The 20,225-nt window shown below is 55.6% G+C and overlaps 8 protein-coding genes across 8 annotated transcripts; 5 read left to right on the forward strand and 3 right to left on the reverse strand.

The window, feature by feature from the left end:
• Window positions 1-304: 304 nt before the first annotated feature.
• On the reverse strand, window positions 305-2,704 carry LTHEOB_10904 (Transcription initiation factor IID; the record flags this gene model as incomplete). The annotated part of the gene is made up of 3 exons (XM_035507601.1): window positions 305-1,193; window positions 1,581-2,395; window positions 2,444-2,704. 3 exons carry the CDS (start codon window positions 2,702-2,704, stop codon window positions 305-307), a joined length of 1,965 nt encoding a protein of 654 aa, XP_035367038.1.
• A 356-nt stretch (window positions 2,705-3,060) lies between these two features.
• Window positions 3,061-4,335, forward strand: LTHEOB_10905 (Cop9 signalosome complex subunit 4; the record flags this gene model as incomplete). The annotated part of the gene is made up of 1 exon (XM_035507602.1): window positions 3,061-4,335. The coding sequence occupies one exon, from the start codon at window positions 3,061-3,063 to the stop codon at window positions 4,333-4,335; it is 1,275 nt and encodes a 424-aa protein (XP_035367039.1).
• A 2,145-nt stretch (window positions 4,336-6,480) lies between these two features.
• On the reverse strand, window positions 6,481-9,061 carry LTHEOB_10906 (Dnm1 protein; the record flags this gene model as incomplete). Its single annotated transcript, XM_035507603.1, has 4 exons — window positions 6,481-6,795; window positions 6,846-8,474; window positions 8,524-8,916; window positions 8,966-9,061. The coding sequence occupies 4 exons, from the start codon at window positions 9,059-9,061 to the stop codon at window positions 6,481-6,483; spliced, it is 2,433 nt and encodes an 810-aa protein (XP_035367040.1).
• Window positions 9,062-9,916: 855 nt separating this feature from the next.
• LTHEOB_10907 (Isochorismatase hydrolase) lies at window positions 9,917-10,780 on the forward strand (the record flags this gene model as incomplete). The annotated part of the gene is made up of 1 exon (XM_035507604.1): window positions 9,917-10,780. The coding sequence occupies one exon, from the start codon at window positions 9,917-9,919 to the stop codon at window positions 10,778-10,780; it is 864 nt and encodes a 287-aa protein (XP_035367041.1).
• Window positions 10,781-11,314: 534 nt separating this feature from the next.
• Window positions 11,315-12,305, forward strand: LTHEOB_10908 (Phosphatidylethanolamine-binding protein PEBP; the record flags this gene model as incomplete). Its single annotated transcript, XM_035507605.1, has 4 exons — window positions 11,315-11,541; window positions 11,582-11,610; window positions 11,671-12,219; window positions 12,268-12,305. The coding sequence occupies 4 exons, from the start codon at window positions 11,315-11,317 to the stop codon at window positions 12,303-12,305; spliced, it is 843 nt and encodes a 280-aa protein (XP_035367042.1).
• A 736-nt stretch (window positions 12,306-13,041) lies between these two features.
• LTHEOB_10909 (MFS transporter) lies at window positions 13,042-16,439 on the forward strand (the record flags this gene model as incomplete). The annotated part of the gene is made up of 4 exons (XM_035507606.1): window positions 13,042-13,998; window positions 14,938-15,031; window positions 15,093-16,044; window positions 16,103-16,439. The coding sequence occupies 4 exons, from the start codon at window positions 13,042-13,044 to the stop codon at window positions 16,437-16,439; spliced, it is 2,340 nt and encodes a 779-aa protein (XP_035367043.1).
• An 871-nt stretch (window positions 16,440-17,310) lies between these two features.
• On the reverse strand, window positions 17,311-17,814 carry LTHEOB_10910 (rRNA processing protein; the record flags this gene model as incomplete). Its single annotated transcript, XM_035507608.1, has 3 exons — window positions 17,311-17,451; window positions 17,508-17,653; window positions 17,712-17,814. 3 exons carry the CDS (start codon window positions 17,812-17,814, stop codon window positions 17,311-17,313), a joined length of 390 nt encoding a protein of 129 aa, XP_035367044.1.
• Window positions 17,815-18,427: 613 nt separating this feature from the next.
• LTHEOB_10911 (Mitochondrial substrate/solute carrier) lies at window positions 18,428-19,491 on the forward strand (the record flags this gene model as incomplete). The annotated part of the gene is made up of 2 exons (XM_035507609.1): window positions 18,428-18,784; window positions 18,835-19,491. The coding sequence occupies 2 exons, from the start codon at window positions 18,428-18,430 to the stop codon at window positions 19,489-19,491; spliced, it is 1,014 nt and encodes a 337-aa protein (XP_035367045.1).
• Window positions 19,492-20,225: the final 734 nt, after the last annotated feature.

The following is a 20,225-nucleotide window of genomic DNA, read 5'->3' on the forward strand; positions in this document are numbered from 1 at the left end:
CTTGGAAGTCTGAAGTGATTTAGACACATAGTACTCCCATACGATGGTAACATGGAGTTCTGGTTGGAACGAACGAGATATCCGGTTTTACAGGTAGAAATTTTTTGATCCGGACCTATAATCACCCAGATAACACCGGTCCCATATATGATACAGTACTCGATCATTTGCAATGTTTCCCCCTGCCCCAGACCGTAGTAGTGGCAGTGCCATTGATACTCTGAAGACTGGTGTAAAGTTTTCTCAAGAGCAGTCCTCTTCGTTCATCCCCCCTCCCCCCGCGGCCAGAAATTCGTATACCCGTCTATTGCGCGGTTGGGATCGTTGCTGCGGAGCTCTTAGCCTGTCTGGCTTTGGCTTTCGCGCTCTCGGCCTCCACCTGCTCCGGCGTCCTCACAGTCAACTCGGTGATCCTCAAGACGGTGTATTTGTGCTTGCTCTTCACATGCTTGACATGCCTATTCCTCCTCTTCGTCTTCTCCTTCACCCTCATCGGCTCGCTCTCCACACCTATGACCTTCGCCCTGCATACGAACAGCCTGTCGTCCAAGTAGTGGATAATGGTTCCAGGGCGCTCCCTCGTACCCTTGACGGGTGCGGGAGCGCGTAATGTGAAGTCTCTGCTTCCGAGAAGCGTGGCGCGGTTAAGGCGGAGGACGTCGCCGAGCTGGACACCGTGCATAAGGAACGGCAGACGCAGCGTGTCACCGGCCGTCAGGAGGTAGGGCTTCGCATGGATATGCGCGGAGATGTAGTGAGGCTGCTGGGCCTGGAGAAGCGGCAGAAGCTCTTTGACCGAGTCCGAGAGGGGGGTGGTGCCTTGGGAGGGCGCTTCGGCGGACGGGGAAGGAAGTGGTGCGGAGGCGGAAGAAGAGGGCGTGGAGGCGGAGGGAGACGATGCGGCTTCAGCCCGTCTTCTTGCGGGCCTGGAGGTCTTGTGGGCGCCGGATCGGATGAGCTCGTTGGGGACGTTGCCGGGCTCGAGAGAGTTCGAGACGGTGGAGAGAGGGCTTGCGTGCACGCGCAGGGTGCGGATGGCGGGCAGGAGGGCATTGGCGCCCTGGATAGAGCGCCGTACTATCGAGCGAGACAGCATTGTGAGGGTCGAGGCCTGCGGCGCGTGGGCGGGCAGCAATTGCAGGCTGAAGTTGGTCGACTGCTGCGGAAGTTGTGCTGCATCGCCGGCCGCGGGTCTGGTTGGCCGCGCTGTTTTTCCACGGCGCCAAGCCAGGCCCGTGCGCAATCACCGCAACCTCTACCAGGAGATTGTTTAGCATCATTTGCACTAGGGATCACCGCAGGATAGCTTTTCCTATGGTACATTCCGCCTGGATTCCACGCAGGCGTCCATCCTTCTGCATTTCCCTGCAACAGCTCTTGATCCGCACCTGCCAAGCCACCAGCCATCTCTCAAAAGACTGGAAAGACTGAAAAATAAAGACGTCCTGAGAGTTTCCCTTTCGCTCGATCTGTATTTCCAAACGCCGTCCCATGCAAAAAATATTAAGGCTCAGAAAAAAAAGTCCAGACACCATATAATACGGGCGGGAATGCCCGTCGTCTAACGAGCTGGAACTCACAGGGCATCCTCCATCTCCTCGTCACCCTCATCGTCATCTTCTCCAAATTCCGGTTCAGGCGCCATTTCTTCCTTGACATCCGTCTCATCCAAGTTGGCAAGGTAGTTGCTCTCCTCGGCGTCCTTGTTGAGCATCCACGTATTGGCGAACTGGCCGGTGCGGACGAGAGTAGCAATCTTGGACAGCGTCTCACGGAGGTAGGCTTCCGGCTGGCGGGTGCGGTCCTTGAGCGCCTTAATAGGCCAGTACTTGTACTCCTGGAAAAGCTTGAGCAGCATGTCCAGAAGCTGGTTCTGTGGAATGCGGGCAAACTTGTTGTCCTGGGATTTTGGCTTCGCCCTGGTGGCCTGGATGTCAATTGTGGGGTTGCCAGCCGGCGTAGTGCCACCAATGAGGCGGGTGAATTCGTGCAGGTTGTTCTCAAGCACCAGACGATTGGACGCCTGCTGCGTCTTCTTGTTCTCGCGCATACGGAAGCGTGCCAGCTCGGCATTATCAACGGGGATGCAGTTGACGTCGAGTGAAGACCGGGCTACGAGAGTCGTGTGTTTGGGGATTGGCTGCTTCTTTCCGCCCCGACCGCCTTTGTTCCACCACTTGTCCACCCTACCGTCTTTGACGCCCGTTCCTTGGCCGGCGAAAGTGCCCTGCTGCCCCTGCCGACCCGGTCGCTTGTAGGCGTTGGGATTGTATCCCTCCAGATCTTTTTCGGAAAAGACAAATTCGTTAAGGGGTTGCGGGTTCGTGACGTTGAGCTTGTACTCCTTGGGGTATTCGGTGAAGTCATTCACCGTCTGGCGCAGTTGGAGCTTCCTCTGCGCACATGTTAGCAAAATAGCAGCGCGAGACATGTCGCCGCGCACCTTGGTGTCGTTAGCCTCCTGCCACTCCAGGATGCGACCAATCTCCACCTCTTCATCATCCTCGGCCTTGGACAGCACTTCCCACAGCCATTTCGGCACGCGCGTCAGCCACACTTGGCGATCGGCAAAATCTGTCGGGATGTTGAGCTCGCCGGTGTCCTCGTACATGTCGTCGATGTCTGCGAACCCCGGGCCGCCGGGAGACTTGGTGTCCGGGTCGGGTTTGATCTGAGGATCGACCTCCATCTTGACTCCGTTCATGGCGGGCGCTATTGAGGGGAGCGCCGGCAAGCGCGGCGCAGTCGAGTGGGCGGGGCACTAGGAATATCGGAGGGCCTGCGGGAACGATGCCGACGTGTTGCGTGGGTGCGGTCGCGGCGTGGGTGGCGGGCGCGTGGTGCGGACAATGAGAGAGGTAGTTGCGGAGGCGGAAGTCAAGGCGCAGCCTGCGAGCACCGTCTCCGTCATGCACGCGAGCCCTGCGCTGCGGCTCTTATCGCCGATAAGCTCCCGCCGCCTCCCACCACCACCTTCCCAGAGCTTGTGCTGCTGCCTCCGGCTTGAGCTTCGTCCGCAACTCTCTCGAACGCTCTCGAACGCAACCACACACCGCCGCCATGAATCCCGACACTCTTGCCTCTGCCGACGTCACTGCAGCTCTGCAGGAGCTCGAATCATCTCCTGCCGCGTCCAAGACCACCGGCTACAACGACCTGCTCACCAAGATCATCGACACCTCTACCCCCGATACTCTCGCCCCCAACCTCATTGCCTACGCCGAGTCACTTCTGGGAGACACTATTGGCATCGTAGCCTCTCGGCCACTGCTTGCATCTTTCGTGTTGCGCTTCCGCGAGCTCAGCGATGCCGATGTCAAGATTGAGGTGGGCACACGGGCATTGGCACTACTGGCACCCAAGGTCGTGTCGTACGAGGAGCAGGATACCGCCATCAAGGAAATCCTGGCCGATGCGTACCAGGCGAACGACGACTTCATCGCTTCCGCAAAGATCCTCCAGGCCATTCCGCTCGACTCGTCGCAGCGCACCATTTCCGCCGACGACAAGGCCGCCGTCTGGATCCGCATTGTGCGCTGCTACTTAGAAGAGGATGACCCGACCTCCGCCACAACCTATCTCAACCGCGTAAAGAACGTCCTGCACGGTGTTACCGACAAGACCACCAAGCTTCAGTTCCAGCTGTCCCAGGCCCGCATCCACGACTCGCAGCGTAGCTTCCTCGACGCCAGCTCCGCCTACCACCAAATCAGCAACGAGCCCATCATCGATGAGGAGGAGCGTCTCCACACCCTTTCTGCCGCCATTGTCTGTGCCGTTCTGGCGCCCGCCGGTCCGCAGCGCTCGCGCACCCTCGCCCGACTCTACAAGGACGACCGCGCCTCGCAGGTCGACCAGTACGCCATCCTGGAGAAGATATTCCTAGATCGGCTACTCATACCGGCCGAGGTCGAGGCGTTCGCCGCCAAGCTGCAGCCGCACCAGCTGGCCAAGACGTCGGATGGTAGCACTGTGCTTGATAAGGCTGTGCTCGAGCACAACCTGCTCGCTGCATCGCGCTTGTACAGCAATATCGGCATCGACCAGCTGGCCGAGTTGCTTAACGTCGATGCCGAGCGCGCCGAGGCCTACGCTGCGCAGATGATCGAGCAAGGGCGTCTGGCTGGTTATATTGACCAGATCGCCCGCTTTATCTACTTCGAAGGCGGCGAGGGCTCCGGCCAGCGCAAGACTGGCCATCTTGAGCGCATAGTCGGAGGTGAGCTGCGTAAATGGGATGACAATGTCAGGAGCCTGGCTGAGGAAGTTGAGCGCGTGACGACTATGGTTCAGAGCCAGCACCCCGAGTTCTATGCGAAGACGATGGTGGTGTGAATGAGGGCGCTGAGAATTACCGAAGGGAGAATTGAATTATGGTCTAGTAGTCTGGGTTAAAAAAATAAACAAAAGGTAATGACGGGTACCCATGGGAGTTTTGCTGTGCTTTTCATAGCGCTTGGCGTTTTAGAGACACTCCAATGCATTTCGGGAAGTTCTGTTGCGGAGTCAGGAGGGACTTGTAGCACAAAGGGGACTTGCCATCTGGGAGGTGTTAGAAGGCGAGAACCATGCAATATGCAAAGCAGTTTGTTCAAGCCTTTTCGGTGCTCTGCGGACACAGCCAAGTCAAAGATCAACGCGACCCACACATTTGGTGTTGTATGATGTTATAAAATGCTCGAATCATTAAGACAAGCTATTCAACTTTCACTTTAATTCGTAGGGCTATTCTCCATCGAGCTTCGCATGAATATTATCCTAATCATCTAGACTACCTTCTCCGCCTTGCAGATCTACTGCCACCTCCACTCCTACCTCTATAGGCTCATATCGAAGCCTATCCATTGGTCAATGAATTCAACACCATGAGTGGTTGGCTATCAACGAGGGATGTAATTCAGCATTTTTCTGAATTAGAAAAGAACTAGACTGAGTGGAGGTGTCAGTGGATCTGAAGGGCGGAGTCTATAGGCCTCGTGTATAATGCAGACCAGCATTTGGAGAAGCAATGCTGCTAAGTTACAGGATTATCCTGTCCTCTGCTCAAAACTGTCACTGCTTCAAATGGAAAATCAAGCCGGGCACAAGCAAACTTCCAGTAGATTCCCGGCAAACATACCAGCAATCAGTCAACCAGTCTATAAACGACCGGTAGATAGCTGAATACAATCACTATGCGATCTTTTCAACTCTGCATGTCCGATTCCACTTCGAGAAGAACAAGGATGCCGTTGAAATCCGCAAATAGGCATTGTACACGCACACCATTTGTACCGGGTTACAGGCGCAAACCGAGGTATATCTATGGATTATAGGCTTAGAGACGAGAGCGAAGATGCAAATCTCAACGCTACAGCGCCAACGACGGTGAAAACAACCATGCAATAATGTCCCTCAACACCGTAGAACAGCACAACGCTGCTCTTCCTGCGCTATAAGTAGCATACGATACCATGCCAGTAGTAATTGGCGTTAACCACTACTTGGACACTTGCTATGAGCATATCGTTACCGCCCAATACATCAAAGAAAAAACCAAATAGCGCAGCCAATTAACATAGACCATCGCATAGCACGCCACATGCAACAAGCCAACGTACCACCTGACAATGGAAAAGGCTTACAGACGTGGATCGGGAATAGCATTAAGCCGTATGTATAACGAGTTTTCCACGTATTCACCGACCATATAGACTGACCCCACGAGGAACAAAAGGTAAAGCGGTTATCTCTCAAAGCTACAAGATGCGTCGCCCGCTAACGCCAATCTTGGACCACTGCTAGAGCACCTAATGCACGATATGTATAGCATCGTGCGTGAAAAGGATTAGGACATACCGCATGTTGAGAAGTTGCTCCAGCCGGACAGAAGCAAGACATTCACTACCGAGTTCTCATGAACAAAAGGATGTTGCTGATGCGGAGCCATCCTTATGCGCCAAATCACCCATCGCCCGAGAGTCTCGCAGGATTGTTAGCCGTGCCCCTGAATCGGTTGCGGGATATAGCTCGGTCGTTCCCTGCGGCAGGAGGTGGTGATCCGAGTTTTTCTAGCCTTTCCTTCTCTAGATTCCGGTAAGCGGACAGATGGAATAGAAAGTGGTTCAGAAAAATTCTTCAGTGTCTGGGGCAGTAGAGAGCCTTTGAATGTACATATCTTCGTAGGGCAGAGGAAAGTGGCCAAAATGCAATCTCAAGGGTACAAAAACGAAGAAACGATGAAGCCAACCTCAACGAGGAGAAGACGACAGCGATATTCAACGCCTCCCCTGCTCCGTCTTGCAAAAAAAAAAAAACCAAAATCAGTCATCTGAGGGACTGATGAGAAAAGAACACAAAGATTTCTGCCCGGCATTTCGAAACATCACGTGTCCATGTCCATGGGCTGCTTTGCCTTCTTTTTAAAGTACATTTCTAATACACACTGCGCTCGCCAGGTCAATCGCAGAGAACTTGGGGGGAGAATGGCAGTAACGACGCCTACCGGATTTCGCCGATGATGGCGGCAGCCTCCTTGTACATCTTGAGCATCTTCTCACACTTCTCACGCTCCGACTTGATGGCATCGTCCTCATACAGAAGTTCCTCAAACAAGGTCTCCTTGTAGAGTTCGCTAACCAGCCTGTTCTGGACCGAGTCCTTGGAGAAGTTTACCAAAAGGTGCATGACAGCCTTTGGCACTTGGTCGGCAATGGTTTCACGAACGATGTTAAAGTAGGAGGAGATAAGGCGGCGAATGAGCTCGGTCTCCAATGCTTCACGCTCGGTGAGCGCAGGCGGCTCCGGCTCTCCAGGCTGTGTTATATCAGCAACAAGTCTCCGAAACTGAATGAGTGTTAACTTACGAATGGACTGTCGTAGTCATTCCGAGGGATCGCAACCTCGGGCTCTTCCTGCGAGACCTCAAAGATAGGAGCGCGATCGAGCATGCGGTTGTCACCTCTCCTTAGGCTGCCAGCGAAGCTGGGTTCTTGGTTCTGGCTGACGTGCCTGCTACCGGGGCGCGTATCCAGTATGGGGGTGGGCGGCGTGTTCGGCATGGGCAAACCACCCTCCTTGCCAAAGAAATAGTTCAAGAAACTATCCTTGGTAGATCCGGCCTGCTGGAACCTGGGTGGCGAGGCCCCACGAGCACCGTTCAGCGCGCTTGTGATTCCGGAGGGGGTAGCACGGCCAACAGCCGGAGACATGCTCCTGCTATTCTTGCTGGCGTGGCCGCGGATTGTCAAATTGGCAGCCTTTTCACCAGGAGCTTCCGTCTCTTCCTGCTCCTCTTCCGGTGTCTCAGTTCCGTTAACGCCGTTCAGCTCCTTCAAGCGCTTCTTTTCCCTCTTCTTCTTTTCCTCTAATGCTGCCATCTTCCTTTCCTTTTCCTGCTTGTCTTGAATGACAGAGGACATAGCAGCAGCCGCACCAAGGAAGTTGGGGTGATTGGTGTTGATGTACGCGCGCTGGATCGAGATGAGAGATTCTACGTAGGTGGAGCATGGGCCGAGCCTTTCGCGCAGCAGATCGGAGACGACTTCGATCAACTTCGCCTGAAGGCGGGGGTAGCGGCTAAGCTCGGTGGAACCGCAAGTATGGCAGATCTTGATGAGCTCCTCGTAGACGAGCTCAACGCAACGCTGGCTCGGAGGTTCGAGGAGTTTGATTTGAGGCCTGACAAGCAGGTCGAAAGCCATCTCCGGCACGAACAGACTCGGCCGAGGGCCTGTCGAGTTACGTATCGCAGTCCTGATGTCCAGCGTGGACAGGTTCTGCGTGGGATCAATGGTGTCGAGCGAGTTTCCAAAAACCGAGTTGAAGATGTAATAGATCCTGGCTCCACCGCAAAGCTCGCGCGTCGAGATCTCCGAAGAAGTACCGTCAATGGAAGAGATGAAGGATGAAGCAAAACGAGTCATGAGCTGCAAAACCAGGGAACCACGGTGTTCCTTTCCGATGAAGGCAGCATCCCCGTAGCTGGCAAGCTCTTGCTGCGTTTGGCCCATCAACGTGTTGAGACGAGCCTTGATGTCGGGCAGTCGCTCGCGGATATGCGCCATCAGCGTGGTGTTCAAAGTTCTGGCCAGAAACTCGGTTCCGCAGCGGTTCGCCATGTTTCTGTATGCCGGGTGCTGCCTGAAAAAGTCGCGCTCGGCCTGCAGGGCGTCGGAGAGGGACTTGTTCTCCTGAATATCGTACTGCGAGCGGTTGACAACACCGATGAAGCCCAGTTTCAGCGGGTACACGCGGCCAGAAAGGATGTCAAGCGCATTGGTCCCGTGGTCCATCAGATCCAGTTTGGTGAGCACGCCAATTGTCCTGCGGCCCATTGGATCCACATGGCGGGCGAGCTTGAGCGCTTCGGAATTCACCAGATCAACATTGGCAGGCGACACGGCGAGGATGATGCTGTTCGGCTTGGCAGTGTACTCGGTGATGAGGTTCCTGGTCTGCTTCTCAATATCGGTCGGCTGATCTCCGATGGGCACCTGTCGTCCGGTTAGCTGGATTCCTGGCGGCGCTTCGCGTGCTACAGACCTTGGTCAGGCCGGGCAAGTCGACAAGAGTCAAACTCAGCACATGAGGCGAGTAGATCTTGAGGTTGATGGGCTGACGGTTGATGCCCTTGTTGTTGCCCGCTATCCTAGCAGTCTCGTTCTCAATCTCGCGCCTCACTTCGCCAAAGTCGAAGAACTTCCTCCCCGGAATGTGTAGGAATTCGGCCCATTCATCCTGGCCTGCGACGCTTGCGGGGGTGTGCGGGATGTGGACCTCGTCGCCCTCGGGCTTCTCGCTGTCGCTGGGGATGTTGATGAGCTGGAGGACGAGCGGGCGGCGAGTGACGATGCCGCTGCCACGGGGAAGGAAATCTCTGCCAACAATGTTCTCGAGGACCGACGACTTGCCGGAGGACTGCGAGCCGACTACGACCTGGGCTGGGGGTTAGCTGGCGGCGGGGGCCCTGAGGGGGGAGACTCACAATCTGCGGCAAGTCTAGAGAATCATTGCCGATGGTGTTGAAGACCAAGTCCTGGAGCTTGTTGACGATCTTGAGCAGGTCCTCGCCCAAAGACATGATTACTGCAGTACGCTGGCCAGCAGCCGGCGGGCGTCTTGACGAGGGGAGCCGGGCGCGGAGGGGAATAAACACTAGCGGCGCGCGGGGAGAGGGCGCTCGAGGACGACGCAGATGTTTTTGTTCGGGCGCGGGCGGTCAACACGGCGGACTCGGGGAGCAGCTCGGCGGCGCGGCGGCGAGCAGGACGTCCGGGGCAGATGACGGGCACGAGTGAACGGAGGGCGGATGAGGAACGTCCTGGTGACGATTTGCCCGGTTTTGCTGTCTAGCCGTTGCGCCTGGCTCAGACCGCTAGTACGAGAAGATGCCATAGGCTGTTTCCGCAGGCTGCGTGAGGGGGTTATCACGCCGCCCGTAGCGCGCCGGCTATGCAAGCGCCGGCACGTCCAGGCCAACCGCAGCGGCAGCCGGTACGGCAGGCTGGACAGCGCATTGCGCTCGGACGCGTGCACGCGCCGCCCACTGCCAGCGCCCTTCTTATCGCCGCACTCACTTCTCAACACACACAACATCCCTGCGCCTCAGCCGCCGGTCTCGTTGCGCGCCGCTCTAGCGCCGCCTCCCAGGGTCCTTATACACAGCCCGCGCCGCGCTTCTGACCGCCCGAAACCGCCTATCGTGCCCGCCATGCCGTGCCCATTATCAGAGTCGGCCAGACGCGGCCTCCGCCTTGACCACTTGCCTTATCTAGCGTCGACCATATAAAGAAAGGAAAGAAAAAGTTGAAACCTCCCTCTCTGCACTCTGCTCTTCTTCTTCGCTCTCTTCCCTAGACCTCGGTGTCCAACTCACGCGACCAAAGCCACAAGCTCGACTAGTGATTACTCCCCCTTCACGTGGACCACCAAGCACATGGCGCCCGGCGCTCTTCAGGTTGTTGAGGACGTGGTCTTTTCGGAGCCGACCCCCGAGCAGCGCTGGTCAGAGCCCGTCTCGTTTGGCGGCGACGACCAGTGGCTGTTCGACCCGAAAACGAAGCGCTTCGACCTTAGCCGGGGCTCTAGGAGGAAGTTGACCATCGACGCCGATGATGGCATCCGTCACCACCGTGGATGCACCATTGATCCTGAGAAGACGGTTCTCGTGGTCATTGACATGCAAAACTTCTTCATCCACCCGCTCTTCCACAAGCACGTGGCCGGACTTGCCGCCGTCGAACCCACCATCAAGGTGATTGAGCGGTGCAGAAGCGAAGGGATCCAGGTAGCCTGGCTCAATTGGGGCCTGGACGAGCATGATCTCCGCATTATGCCCCCGGCCGTTCAGAGAGGATTCTGCCACAACATCGCAAAGACCCGAGGCTATGGATGGCACACGCGTCTTGGAGTCGACATGGGCAATGGACATGGCCGCTGCCTGTTCAAGGGCACTTGGAACGCCCAACTTTATGAACCTCTCAAAGCCGTGGTTGCCAGCGATGACCTCTTCTTCGACAAGAATCGCATGAGCGGCATGTGGTCTCCGGACGAGCCTCTGCACCGGTACCTTCGCGAGAGCGGGAAGAAAACGATCCTATTCGCAGGAGTCAACACCGACCAGTGCGTTTTCGGAACCGTTTCGGACTCGTACTCTTGGGGTTTCGACTGCATTTTGCTAAGCGACTGCACCGGAACGATGACCGGCCCCGAGGCGCAGGTCGTCAGCGACTACAACATTGCCACAAACATGGGATTTGTGGCTGACAGTAGGTCGTTCCTTGCGGCGGAGAGCCATTGACGGGACTTGCGGCGAGCAGCGCCAGTTGGCGGCCCGGGCGAGAGCTGACAGACTCCCTCCACTTATCCTCATGGCCGGTCAGCTGCACGTGTCTCAGAGCGGGCACAAACTTGGGAGAGTGGAGGTTCCATGAGGATTTTCGTCGCTGAAACGTGTCTGGACGACGCATGGGACGCTGGGTGGGCCAGGTAGGGCTGCCGTTATCCTGCAATGAGCAGGCTTCTAATTAATCGCAATGCGATATTGGACGTGCAGGCATTTGGCGACAGGGCTGTTGATGAAGCCTGGTTTTCATACATTATCACGATACCACATTAGATTTTCAGTTTAATACTTTTCCAAAGGCATGCCGAGCACACGGGTTCTGAGGCATCATGGCTATGATATGAACTGCATGCATGGTTCCTGCCTTTCGCGACGTGCATGCGACACAATGACGCAATCTTGCGGGGAGGGGATGCTTCACACCGCAACACCTTCATAGTGATTTCTCTCAATTGCAATCAGCTCAACTCGCAGACATATTTGCCCGCAATGAGACTTTCCGTCGATCCTCCTTCCACTCATGGGCCGAAACGAGCCTGGGCGAGCACCAGCCTTCTTGTCAGCTTACTCTTCGGTGTCGGTCTTCTCCAATTACTTTTCCCCCGTGCCGAGGCTCTCGTGGCACCGACTGAGCAGCACTTCCTGAGCAACGACAACGGTGCTGTCGCCCCAAAGAGTATCCTGGGTGTTCGTGCTGAGTACGATCTATCGTCCCGGTAAGCTAGTTTTAGAGCAGAGGCTTACACACTTGAGCAGGCTTATCAAAGCGGAGATTATCCCGACCGGTGAGCAGTCCAGTCGTGCGAGCCGCGGGTACAATGTCTGCTGACATGTGCCGGATGCAGTCATTGACGACTTTCTCCCATCTCTTACTGTCAACATCACGTGGCTGTCCGACGAGACCGCCAACCTAGGCAACACCGTCAAACCGAAAAAGCTGAAGAAGGCACCTTCGATTCACCTCAATGATGAGCCGACTTCTGCTTCCGTCATGAGTCCTTGCAAATCGAATATGACATATGTTCTTGCAATGACCGACCCAGATGCTCCATCTCGCGACAATCCGGAGTGGGCTGAGTTCTGCCACTGGATTGTTGCCGGCATTCCCCTCTCTAGTCCAGACGCTTCTTGTGTCGAGTCTCCAAGCTCTGCTGATGGTCGAGCTCATGCCGAAACGGCGGCCAGTGGGCTGAAGGAAATCATGGAATACTACCCACCAGGCCCTCCGCCGAAGACATGGAAGCATCGATACGTATTCATAATATTCGCGCCTACGAACAGCACGAGCCAGCCGTTGGACTTGACCAAACCGAGGGACCGCAAGAACTGGGGTACCGGGGAAGAACGGCATGGCGTTAGGCAATGGGCCAAAGAGAATGGTCTTACTCCAGTTGGTAAGTCTTATTTTAGGTTGGCTTAGTTCATTTTACTGATGGCTACAGCTGCCAACTTCATCTACTCTCAAAACAAGAAGCAGTAACGACACAGATTGCAGAAACCCCGATGGCGCTCTTCGGGTAAGGAGGTAACCAAACCGATAGCGAAATAATAAGAATTGGCATGGTTTTATGTACATTATCCTATAAGGTAATACTCTTCTTGAATATGCTCTTTATGTGGGAATACTAAAGTATGTTTACGATTAGATTACTGCTGCAAGGTGTGATTGATTAATGTACTGTATTAGAAATGAAAAATACCACCGACTTTTATTTTTACTCGTAGATTCTATTTATAAAGAAGGTGAAATAGAAAAAAAAAGCCTTCCTTTACTAACATATGCTACTTAATGACGCTTATTTGTCCGTCGGTTGTTCTGGATTCAACACAGAAAAGCGCTCCCCCCCCACAAAATTTCTGAACGTACTAATTTGACAACAGCTTGTTTAGTTTAAAGTTTTTGGCTGAAATTTCAACTCAATCCCTGAGACTGATTTGGTGAGAAAGGTATCCTTTGAACTTGATGACTATTTACCGACGGACCCTTGTCGGTGACGACACCGCGTGCCGCACGTCCGCGCATTACATGCGCCCCAAGCTCCCCGCGCCACAACACGGACACGACCCATGCAACACCGCCGCCGCACAAGATGATTACAGGGCCTTAGCAACCTCATAGTACCTCTACCAGGCTGTTAGATCAACCCCATCTCCGCCTCACCGACCGCCGTGAAACCACATAGACCGATTCCTGTACAGTCGAATAGAAATAAACGATGCCGCCTCCAAACTCCGACGACGTCCTCCTCGCCCGTCTCAACGCCCTCAAGAAATCCTCCGTCACCCTATCTACGCAGCCTCCGTCCGCCGCCGAAGAAATCACGCCCGACGCATTGCGCGACCTGGGATTGGACGATAAGCAACCGGCAGGGGAAGATGACGGTGATCCGATATTAGATCTTGCGGCGCGATTCAAGCGGCTAAACGGCGGAAAGATGAGTCCCGCGACCGTCGGAATAACAGCGGAGAGCAGTTCCACCGAGGTTGGAGAGGAGGGGAAGTCGTTGGACGAGCTGCTGAAGGAACTCGGTAGCGAGAGAGAGGATTGGGAGGTTTCACGGAAGGAGGAGACAGATGTGGGTAAATTGGTGAGGGAAGTGCGGAGTGTATTGCCAGATGTGGCGGAGCCGAGGCAGGACGATGGGAAAGAGGAGCGGGGGCACGTTGAGGGTGGTGATGGGAAGAATGTGGATCAGGATGCGCTGGATGAACAGGAGGCAGACGAGTACATTGCACAGGTGCTCGCGGAGCTGGACTTGGAGACAATGCACAGCGATGGTGGTGAGGAGGGCGAAGGTGTAGGCAGAGCCGGTGAGCAAGCAGTGGATGAGAGCTCTCCAGCTAAGGCCGCCACCATTTCCTCGGAAAAGGCAGAAAAGCAACAGAATGGCGGTACCGAACCATCCCTCGCCCTTCCAGCCGCCCCAACCTCCCTTCCAACACCTCCTCCAGCCTCCAAAGACGACTTCGACAAGGCCACGGCTGTTGATGATGCCCTGACTGCCCGCTTCGAAGCGCTGTCCCGCGGTAGCCCTTCTCCTGGACTTGACGGCGCAACTGGCTTACCTTCTGCGCCATCTTTCGCACCGTTCAAAAAGCCGCCGGTCAAGGCGTCGAATTTCACGGATGAAGAGATCGATAGCTGGTGTATCATCTGCTATGCTGATGCAACAGTACGCTGTTTGGGTTGTGATGGTGATTTGTATTGTCAAGGATGCTGGAATGAAGGGCACCGGGGCGAAAGCGCTGGTTATGAGGAAAGGATGCACCGGGCGGTGCAATTTGTGAAGGGGGGAGGCTCGAAGAAAGTGCCTGTTGGTGCTGGATGACAGCGGCTTGAAATGAAAGTCCCTAAGATCAAAATGCATGCTTACTGTGCTTCTTGGCCAATATTCTGCCGAGAAGGATGAATACCATGCGAACAGCAGCCGACAAGAAAGAGTTTCAAGATTGACACACCTGACCAGTAATGGAAATGCGGGATCTAGTTTCACCACATCCACGGGCAGAGCCAAGTCCTACGCCGACGCAGCCACACAGTCGCTTAGTCTTACTAAGAGCGAGAACACCAGGTCCCATTGCCTCATAGATGGGCAAAGTAAATGGATTCCGAGTCTGTTTTCTTCCTGTCAGCTGAACAATGACTATCCTCAGCTGTGGGGTTTCCTATACCCTTTTTCCCGCTTCACCAATATGACCTCAGCTTATGGTTGAAGACTCCTAGACTGAACCACGACAAAAATCCCCATGGGAATGGAAAAAAGGATAGGAGCCTAGGAATACTTATTTGACTTCCGGAGTTGATGCGGGTCACGTCATTAGCGTAATAATGCGGCGGACATCGGCGGATCCATGACGGTATGCCCGAGCCGATGACGCGCTGTAGAGCCTCGCACAACGGGGCGCAGCACCAGGTCTGCATGTAACGCGAGATCATACTTAGTTCTGCTGATGCGGCATGACCTCCTCTCCGCAACAATATTTACACAATGTCGAATATCCACGATGAGCGTTCCCCGCTCCTTCGAAACGGTCATGGAGAAGATCCTGAACACAGAGAGGTGAGCGAAGAGCTACATGAACTTTCGTGCATTTTGCTTACGTTTTTGTAGCAGATCAAGTTCTCGGAAGATGATCCAGAGAGCCCCCGATCATGGACGAGAAAGACGAAGATGACCAATGTCGCAGTCATTGCCTCGATGGCTAGTAAGCCTGTGCCCTTTTCGAAGACAAGTGATCGGACAGCCTGCTGATGGAATCATTGCAGTCTTGAGCCCGCTCGCAAGTTCTATGTTTACTCCTGGAATGAACCAGATTGCTGAGGGGCTCCACACCTGCACCGACACTGTTATCGGTGCAACGACCGGCTTCGTCGTCATGCTAGGTCTCGGCCCACTAATTCTGGCACCTCTCTCGGAAGCCTTTGGGCGCAGGAAGTTGTACCTATCCTGTTTTACCATGTTCACCCTCCTACAAATACCCACGGCTTTCAGTCCCAATATCGCGGTGATGATTACTCTCCGCACGTTTGCTGGTTTCTTTGGTAGCGTTGGCATCGCCAATGGTGGAGGAACCATCAGTGATATGTTCTACCCCGAGGAACGAGCTGCCGTTTTCGGATGGTATTTACTGGGTCCTTTGCTCGGGCCGACTCTTGGCCCGCTCATCGGGGGTGTTATCGTCCAGAGGCTGGGCTGGAGGTGGCTTTTTCTCATCCTAGCCGTCCTTTGCGGAGTCAACACCACCTCGGGATTTCTTTTTCTCAAAGAGACGTACGCACCAGTCATCCTGAAGAAGAGGAAGGAGGCTATGGAGAAGGAGGCAAGATCAGAAGACACAGAGTATTGGTTCGAGGGTGAAGACCTTAGGCCAATGTCTACCAAACTGGGTCACTCCTTTTTGCGCCCTCTTCGTATTCTGACACACCCCATCGTCTTAACAATGTCCTCATACCAAGCTTTGTTATTCAGCACGACCTACAGTTTGTATACCAACTTCCAGGATATTTATGGTGGACAGTACGGCTTCAATACTGAGCAAGTCGGACTCACGTACCTTGGCCCTGGAATCGGGTTTATATTCGCGGTCCGGCTCCTGGTTCCCCGAATTGACGATGTATACAAGAGATTGAAGAGTCGCAACGGCAATATGGGGGAGCCCGAATACCGACTCCCGCTTGCAAACATCGGGTCTGTATTTATACCTGTGTCGCTTTTGTGGTAAGTGAGCATAACCGTCCATCATTATTTTCTCTCTACAGGCTCACGCTCTCGCTAGGTTTGCCTGGACCATTCACTTCAATACTCACTGGGCCGCGTCTCTTGCTAGCACTTTTTTCTATGGTATAGGGCAAGTCATGATTATCAACTGCACGCAGAACTATTACATAGACGCCTTCGAGAAGTACGCCGCCTCGGCCATAGCAGCGGGTGCTGTGTTTCGTTCAGTTGTTGGCGGGGTGGTGCCCTTATTTGCGCCGTCACTGTTCAAAAGCATTGGCTACGGTTGGGGGATCTCAGTCTTCGGACTGCTCAGTCTTTTGCTCGGCCCCGCCCCGCTGGTTTTCTACCGGTTCGGCGAGCGCATCCGGGAGTCGTTCGCAGTCGAGCTGTGATCCGAAAACCTTATCTATGGAACGGCCCGCCCCACAGCAAATTGGCCACTAGGGTTGCGATAGATAAGCGTAGTCTCTACTATAGGCATTTTGGGGCAACTGGATGTGTGGATCGGGCCTCTGGAGGATTAAATGATCAGCTGGGCCACGTGGGTGACGACGCAGGCCTGCGGAGGGATCGTCACTGCACCGGTCGAGTCGATCAACGCACATCAAAGATCGCTGGGGGCTAAAGATGAATCCGCTCTGGAAATTGCCATCGAAGGAGTAAAAATGTGGCGTCGTCTTGTTACTTTTGCAATGCAGGGTTGAGCTTAGTTGTCATAGCGCGGGAGCATACGTCGGGAGGTGCGTAAATCGGGACGGCAAGTACCTTGAGTGAAAATTCGGAAGATTACCCTGCACGCCTCAGCGTGGGGTTGTAAGTGGCACGGCACGTGTGGTTTCGGAAAGGTCCAGCTGCCTCATCTCCGAAGGTGCTCGACGAAAGTGCCGACATCGCAATTGCGCAAAGAGATGCAGAAAGCAGCGCATGTTGGTTTCATGTGCGCGACGTAAGGCGAAAGCTGATCGGTCTTAAAAGGGTATATAATCTTGCTTATCACGGAGCCTTTACGTCCGAACAGAACCTCGTTCTGGTGTAGCAGACCCGACTCTCTCGTTTACAACCTCCCCATTCTGGCTACTGTGGACGACCGTCTTGGTGCGGTGGCCACGGGGGATGGTGGTTGGCCCCTGCATGGAATACGAACAGAGTTCACAGGTCCGCCGTTCTGTCTACATGCGTCCGCGGGTGCCGTGCGCATGCACCAATCCCCGTCTTTGCCAGCAGAAAATTGTGGTTTGTCGCCAATGACAGCTGTGGTCACGTTCAAGAGTTAAGCTTCTTGTTGCGCTTCTCCTTCCGCTTCAGTCTTTCGACCCGTTTGGCGTGCATCTTCGCGGCCATCTGTTCGTATCTCTCGCGCTCTGCCTTCTTTTCACGCTTGTCCTTGATCGCTGCGATCCGTGTCTACACCAAAAGTGTCAGCTGCTAGCAATCGTGCCCCGGCCTTCAAGGCCACCGACCTGTCTCTCTGCCTCCTTCTCATCCTTCATTTCCTTTTCCTTAGCCTTGATGGCGGCAAGTGCTTTGCGCTCCTCGGCGCGCTTCGCATAAGAGGTGAGGCCGGAGTTAGGACGGAAGGCTTTCTTAGGCTGGTGCCACTGCTTGCCTGTGGACACAGTTAGCCGACTGCGGCACTTTTCGTGGGCGAGCAAGGAGGAACGCACCGTTCTTGCGCATGCCCGCCGCGGCCGGCGTGGGCTCGCTGGCGGGAGCAGCAGCAGCAGCGGCAGCAGGAGGAGGAGCGGAACTGTCGGCGTCGGAGGACATGATCGGGGATTGGAGGGAGGGGTGGGGTGAGGAGTGCCAAAGGCGTGCGGTCGTTTGCTAAGAAAAATGTCCGCAGCCCTCCACTCGATCTGATAAAATTGATGGCGCTAGATAACTCTAAGCGGGCACTAGCCGCAGATAGGCCACTCAACCGGCTTGGCCGCCCCGCAAGGCGCGCGCTGGATGGCAGATGGAGCCTGCTAGGACCGCCGGGCGTCCAAAATCTTTTCGCCAGCCCTGGTCTCGTTTCCTGCGACTCCGCCGCCAGCCCCGGCCGCGCAACTGCATGGCACTGGGTCTTCGTTTTCCCATGACTTCACCCACACAGCGGTGCATGCGCCCAACGTGCCAGTCAGAAACCGAGCCAGAAAATTCCCTCATGCCCCAGCGCGATTACCGCGCCCCTAGTTCACGTGCTATAAATACTGCCGCTGCCCGAAAAGCCCGCAGCGGCGGTCGCCCTGCACGCCATCACCACTCACTACCCGCCGATTGCGCCCACCCCGCTGCCACGCAGCCCGCCTGTTTCTCCTGATTTTCATTTATACCACAATGCTCCCGCGATAGCAATTGCTCTCCCAGAAGACCCAGCCCCCTACGCAATTCGTTCACCATGGCAGCCACTTATTCCGAGCGCCCGCTTGGCGTGCCCGATGCCGAGCTGGCCATCCCCACGCCCAACACCACCCCGGAGTCGACCAAAGAAGCGCTCGCCGGCCAGGGCATGGAGGCCCTGAAGGACATCGCCTGCGGCTCCCTTGCCGGCATCATTGGCAAATACATCGAATACCCCTTTGACACGATCAAGGTGCGCCTGCAGTCGCAGCCGGAACACCTCCCCCTCCGGTACACCGGGCCGCTGGACTGCTTCCAAAAGTCCTGGGCCAAGGATGGATTCATGGGCCTGTACAGGGGCATCAGCGCGCCGCTTGTTGGTGCCGCAGTGGAGAATGCCAGCCTGTTCTTCAGCGTGAGTGCGACCTAGCAGTTTGAGACGACCCCGCTAACTCCCTGCTGTAGTACCGCCTCTGCCAGGAAGCCCTCCAGTCCACAATCTACCCGGCCAACCAGCCATTGCCCTTCGGCGCCTTGCTTCTGTGTGGTGCGGCGTCGGGCGCCTTCGCATCCTCCCTCCTCACACCCATTGAACTGGTCAAATGCAAGGTGCAGGTCCCCGTCGAGACGCCCAGCGGCCACTTTGTGAAGATGGGGCCGCTGGGGGTCATGGCGTCGGTGTACCGACACCAGGGAATCGCAGGGTTCTGGCACGGGCAGCTCGGCACGCTCATCCGCGAGACGGGCGGGTCAGCCGCGTGGTTCGGTGGGTACGAGGGCATGGGGCTCGTCTTTCGGCAGGCGCGCGAGAAGCGCACGGGCAAGAAGAGCGACGAGCCGCTGCCCATCCACCAGCAGATGGTGTGCGGCGCCACGGCCGGCGTCAGCTACAACTTCCTCTTCTATCCGGCCGACACCATCAAGAGCCGTATGCAGACCGAGGACGTCAGCCGCAGCGTCGCCGGCGGGCGGAGCTCGTTCTGGTCGGTCGGCAAGCTGATCTGGCATCAGCATGGCTTGCGCGGCCTGTACAGAGGGTGTGGCATCACGGTTGCCCGGTCTGTGCCCAGCTCCGCGTTCATTTTCACGATCTATGAGACTTTGCGGGCGTATGTTGGCTGAAGCGTGGTTTGTTCGCATTCCTTGGTGTTAGGGTGTTCCGGTGCAAAAGAGCAACAAAGCGTACTTCACATAAAAGGGGCGATTGTCTCGCAGGTAGACGGACTGTTTCGAGCGTGGATACCATTTTCTGCTAAATATAGACGGTCTTGGAATTTACTTTGTTCAATTGGCAGTCTGATGCTGGGATTTGCTAGGTCTGAGCCGTGAAACTTTTGGATAATGGCGCAAACCCCGTCACAGCTGTTGTAATCGCTCAGCCACGCGGCTAGGGAAAATTACGCACCTGGGCCCTGAGAGCACCGCTTGAAGCCATATTGCCGCGCCAACACAGGTTGACCGGTCCGCCTGTCTCAAGGCCTAGGCCTGTCCGGGTGGACGCCAACGAGACTGGTTTCGCCGCCTCATGTTGGTGCTAAGCATTCCTCTGGCGCCTTCGCCAAGAGATCAAGGTACGGAGTGCGCGGTGGAGCGGATCGTCCGCCCTTTTCTCCGCTCCAGCCTGGAGGAGGGGCACGAGGGGTAGCCTTTTTTTTGCACTTGAGCATATCACCAGCCACAATCACATGTCATCAAGCCTCAGTCAGCCTCGCTTGTTCAGCAGAGGAATGGTGGCTGGAGTGCGGGAGAAATCGATAGGGCGGGCGGCCTGCGGCGGGCGTCGATGAGCCGAGGATGCGGGCATGTGCGCGACCGACATCATAGCCGGGGGCAGGGCCAGCGTTTGTGAGTGCTGT

The sequence above is a fragment of the Lasiodiplodia theobromae genome (genome assembly GCF_012971845.1).
Source record: "Lasiodiplodia theobromae strain AM2As chromosome Unknown scaffold_42, whole genome shotgun sequence".
NCBI lineage: Eukaryota > Fungi > Ascomycota > Dothideomycetes > Botryosphaeriales > Botryosphaeriaceae > Lasiodiplodia > Lasiodiplodia theobromae.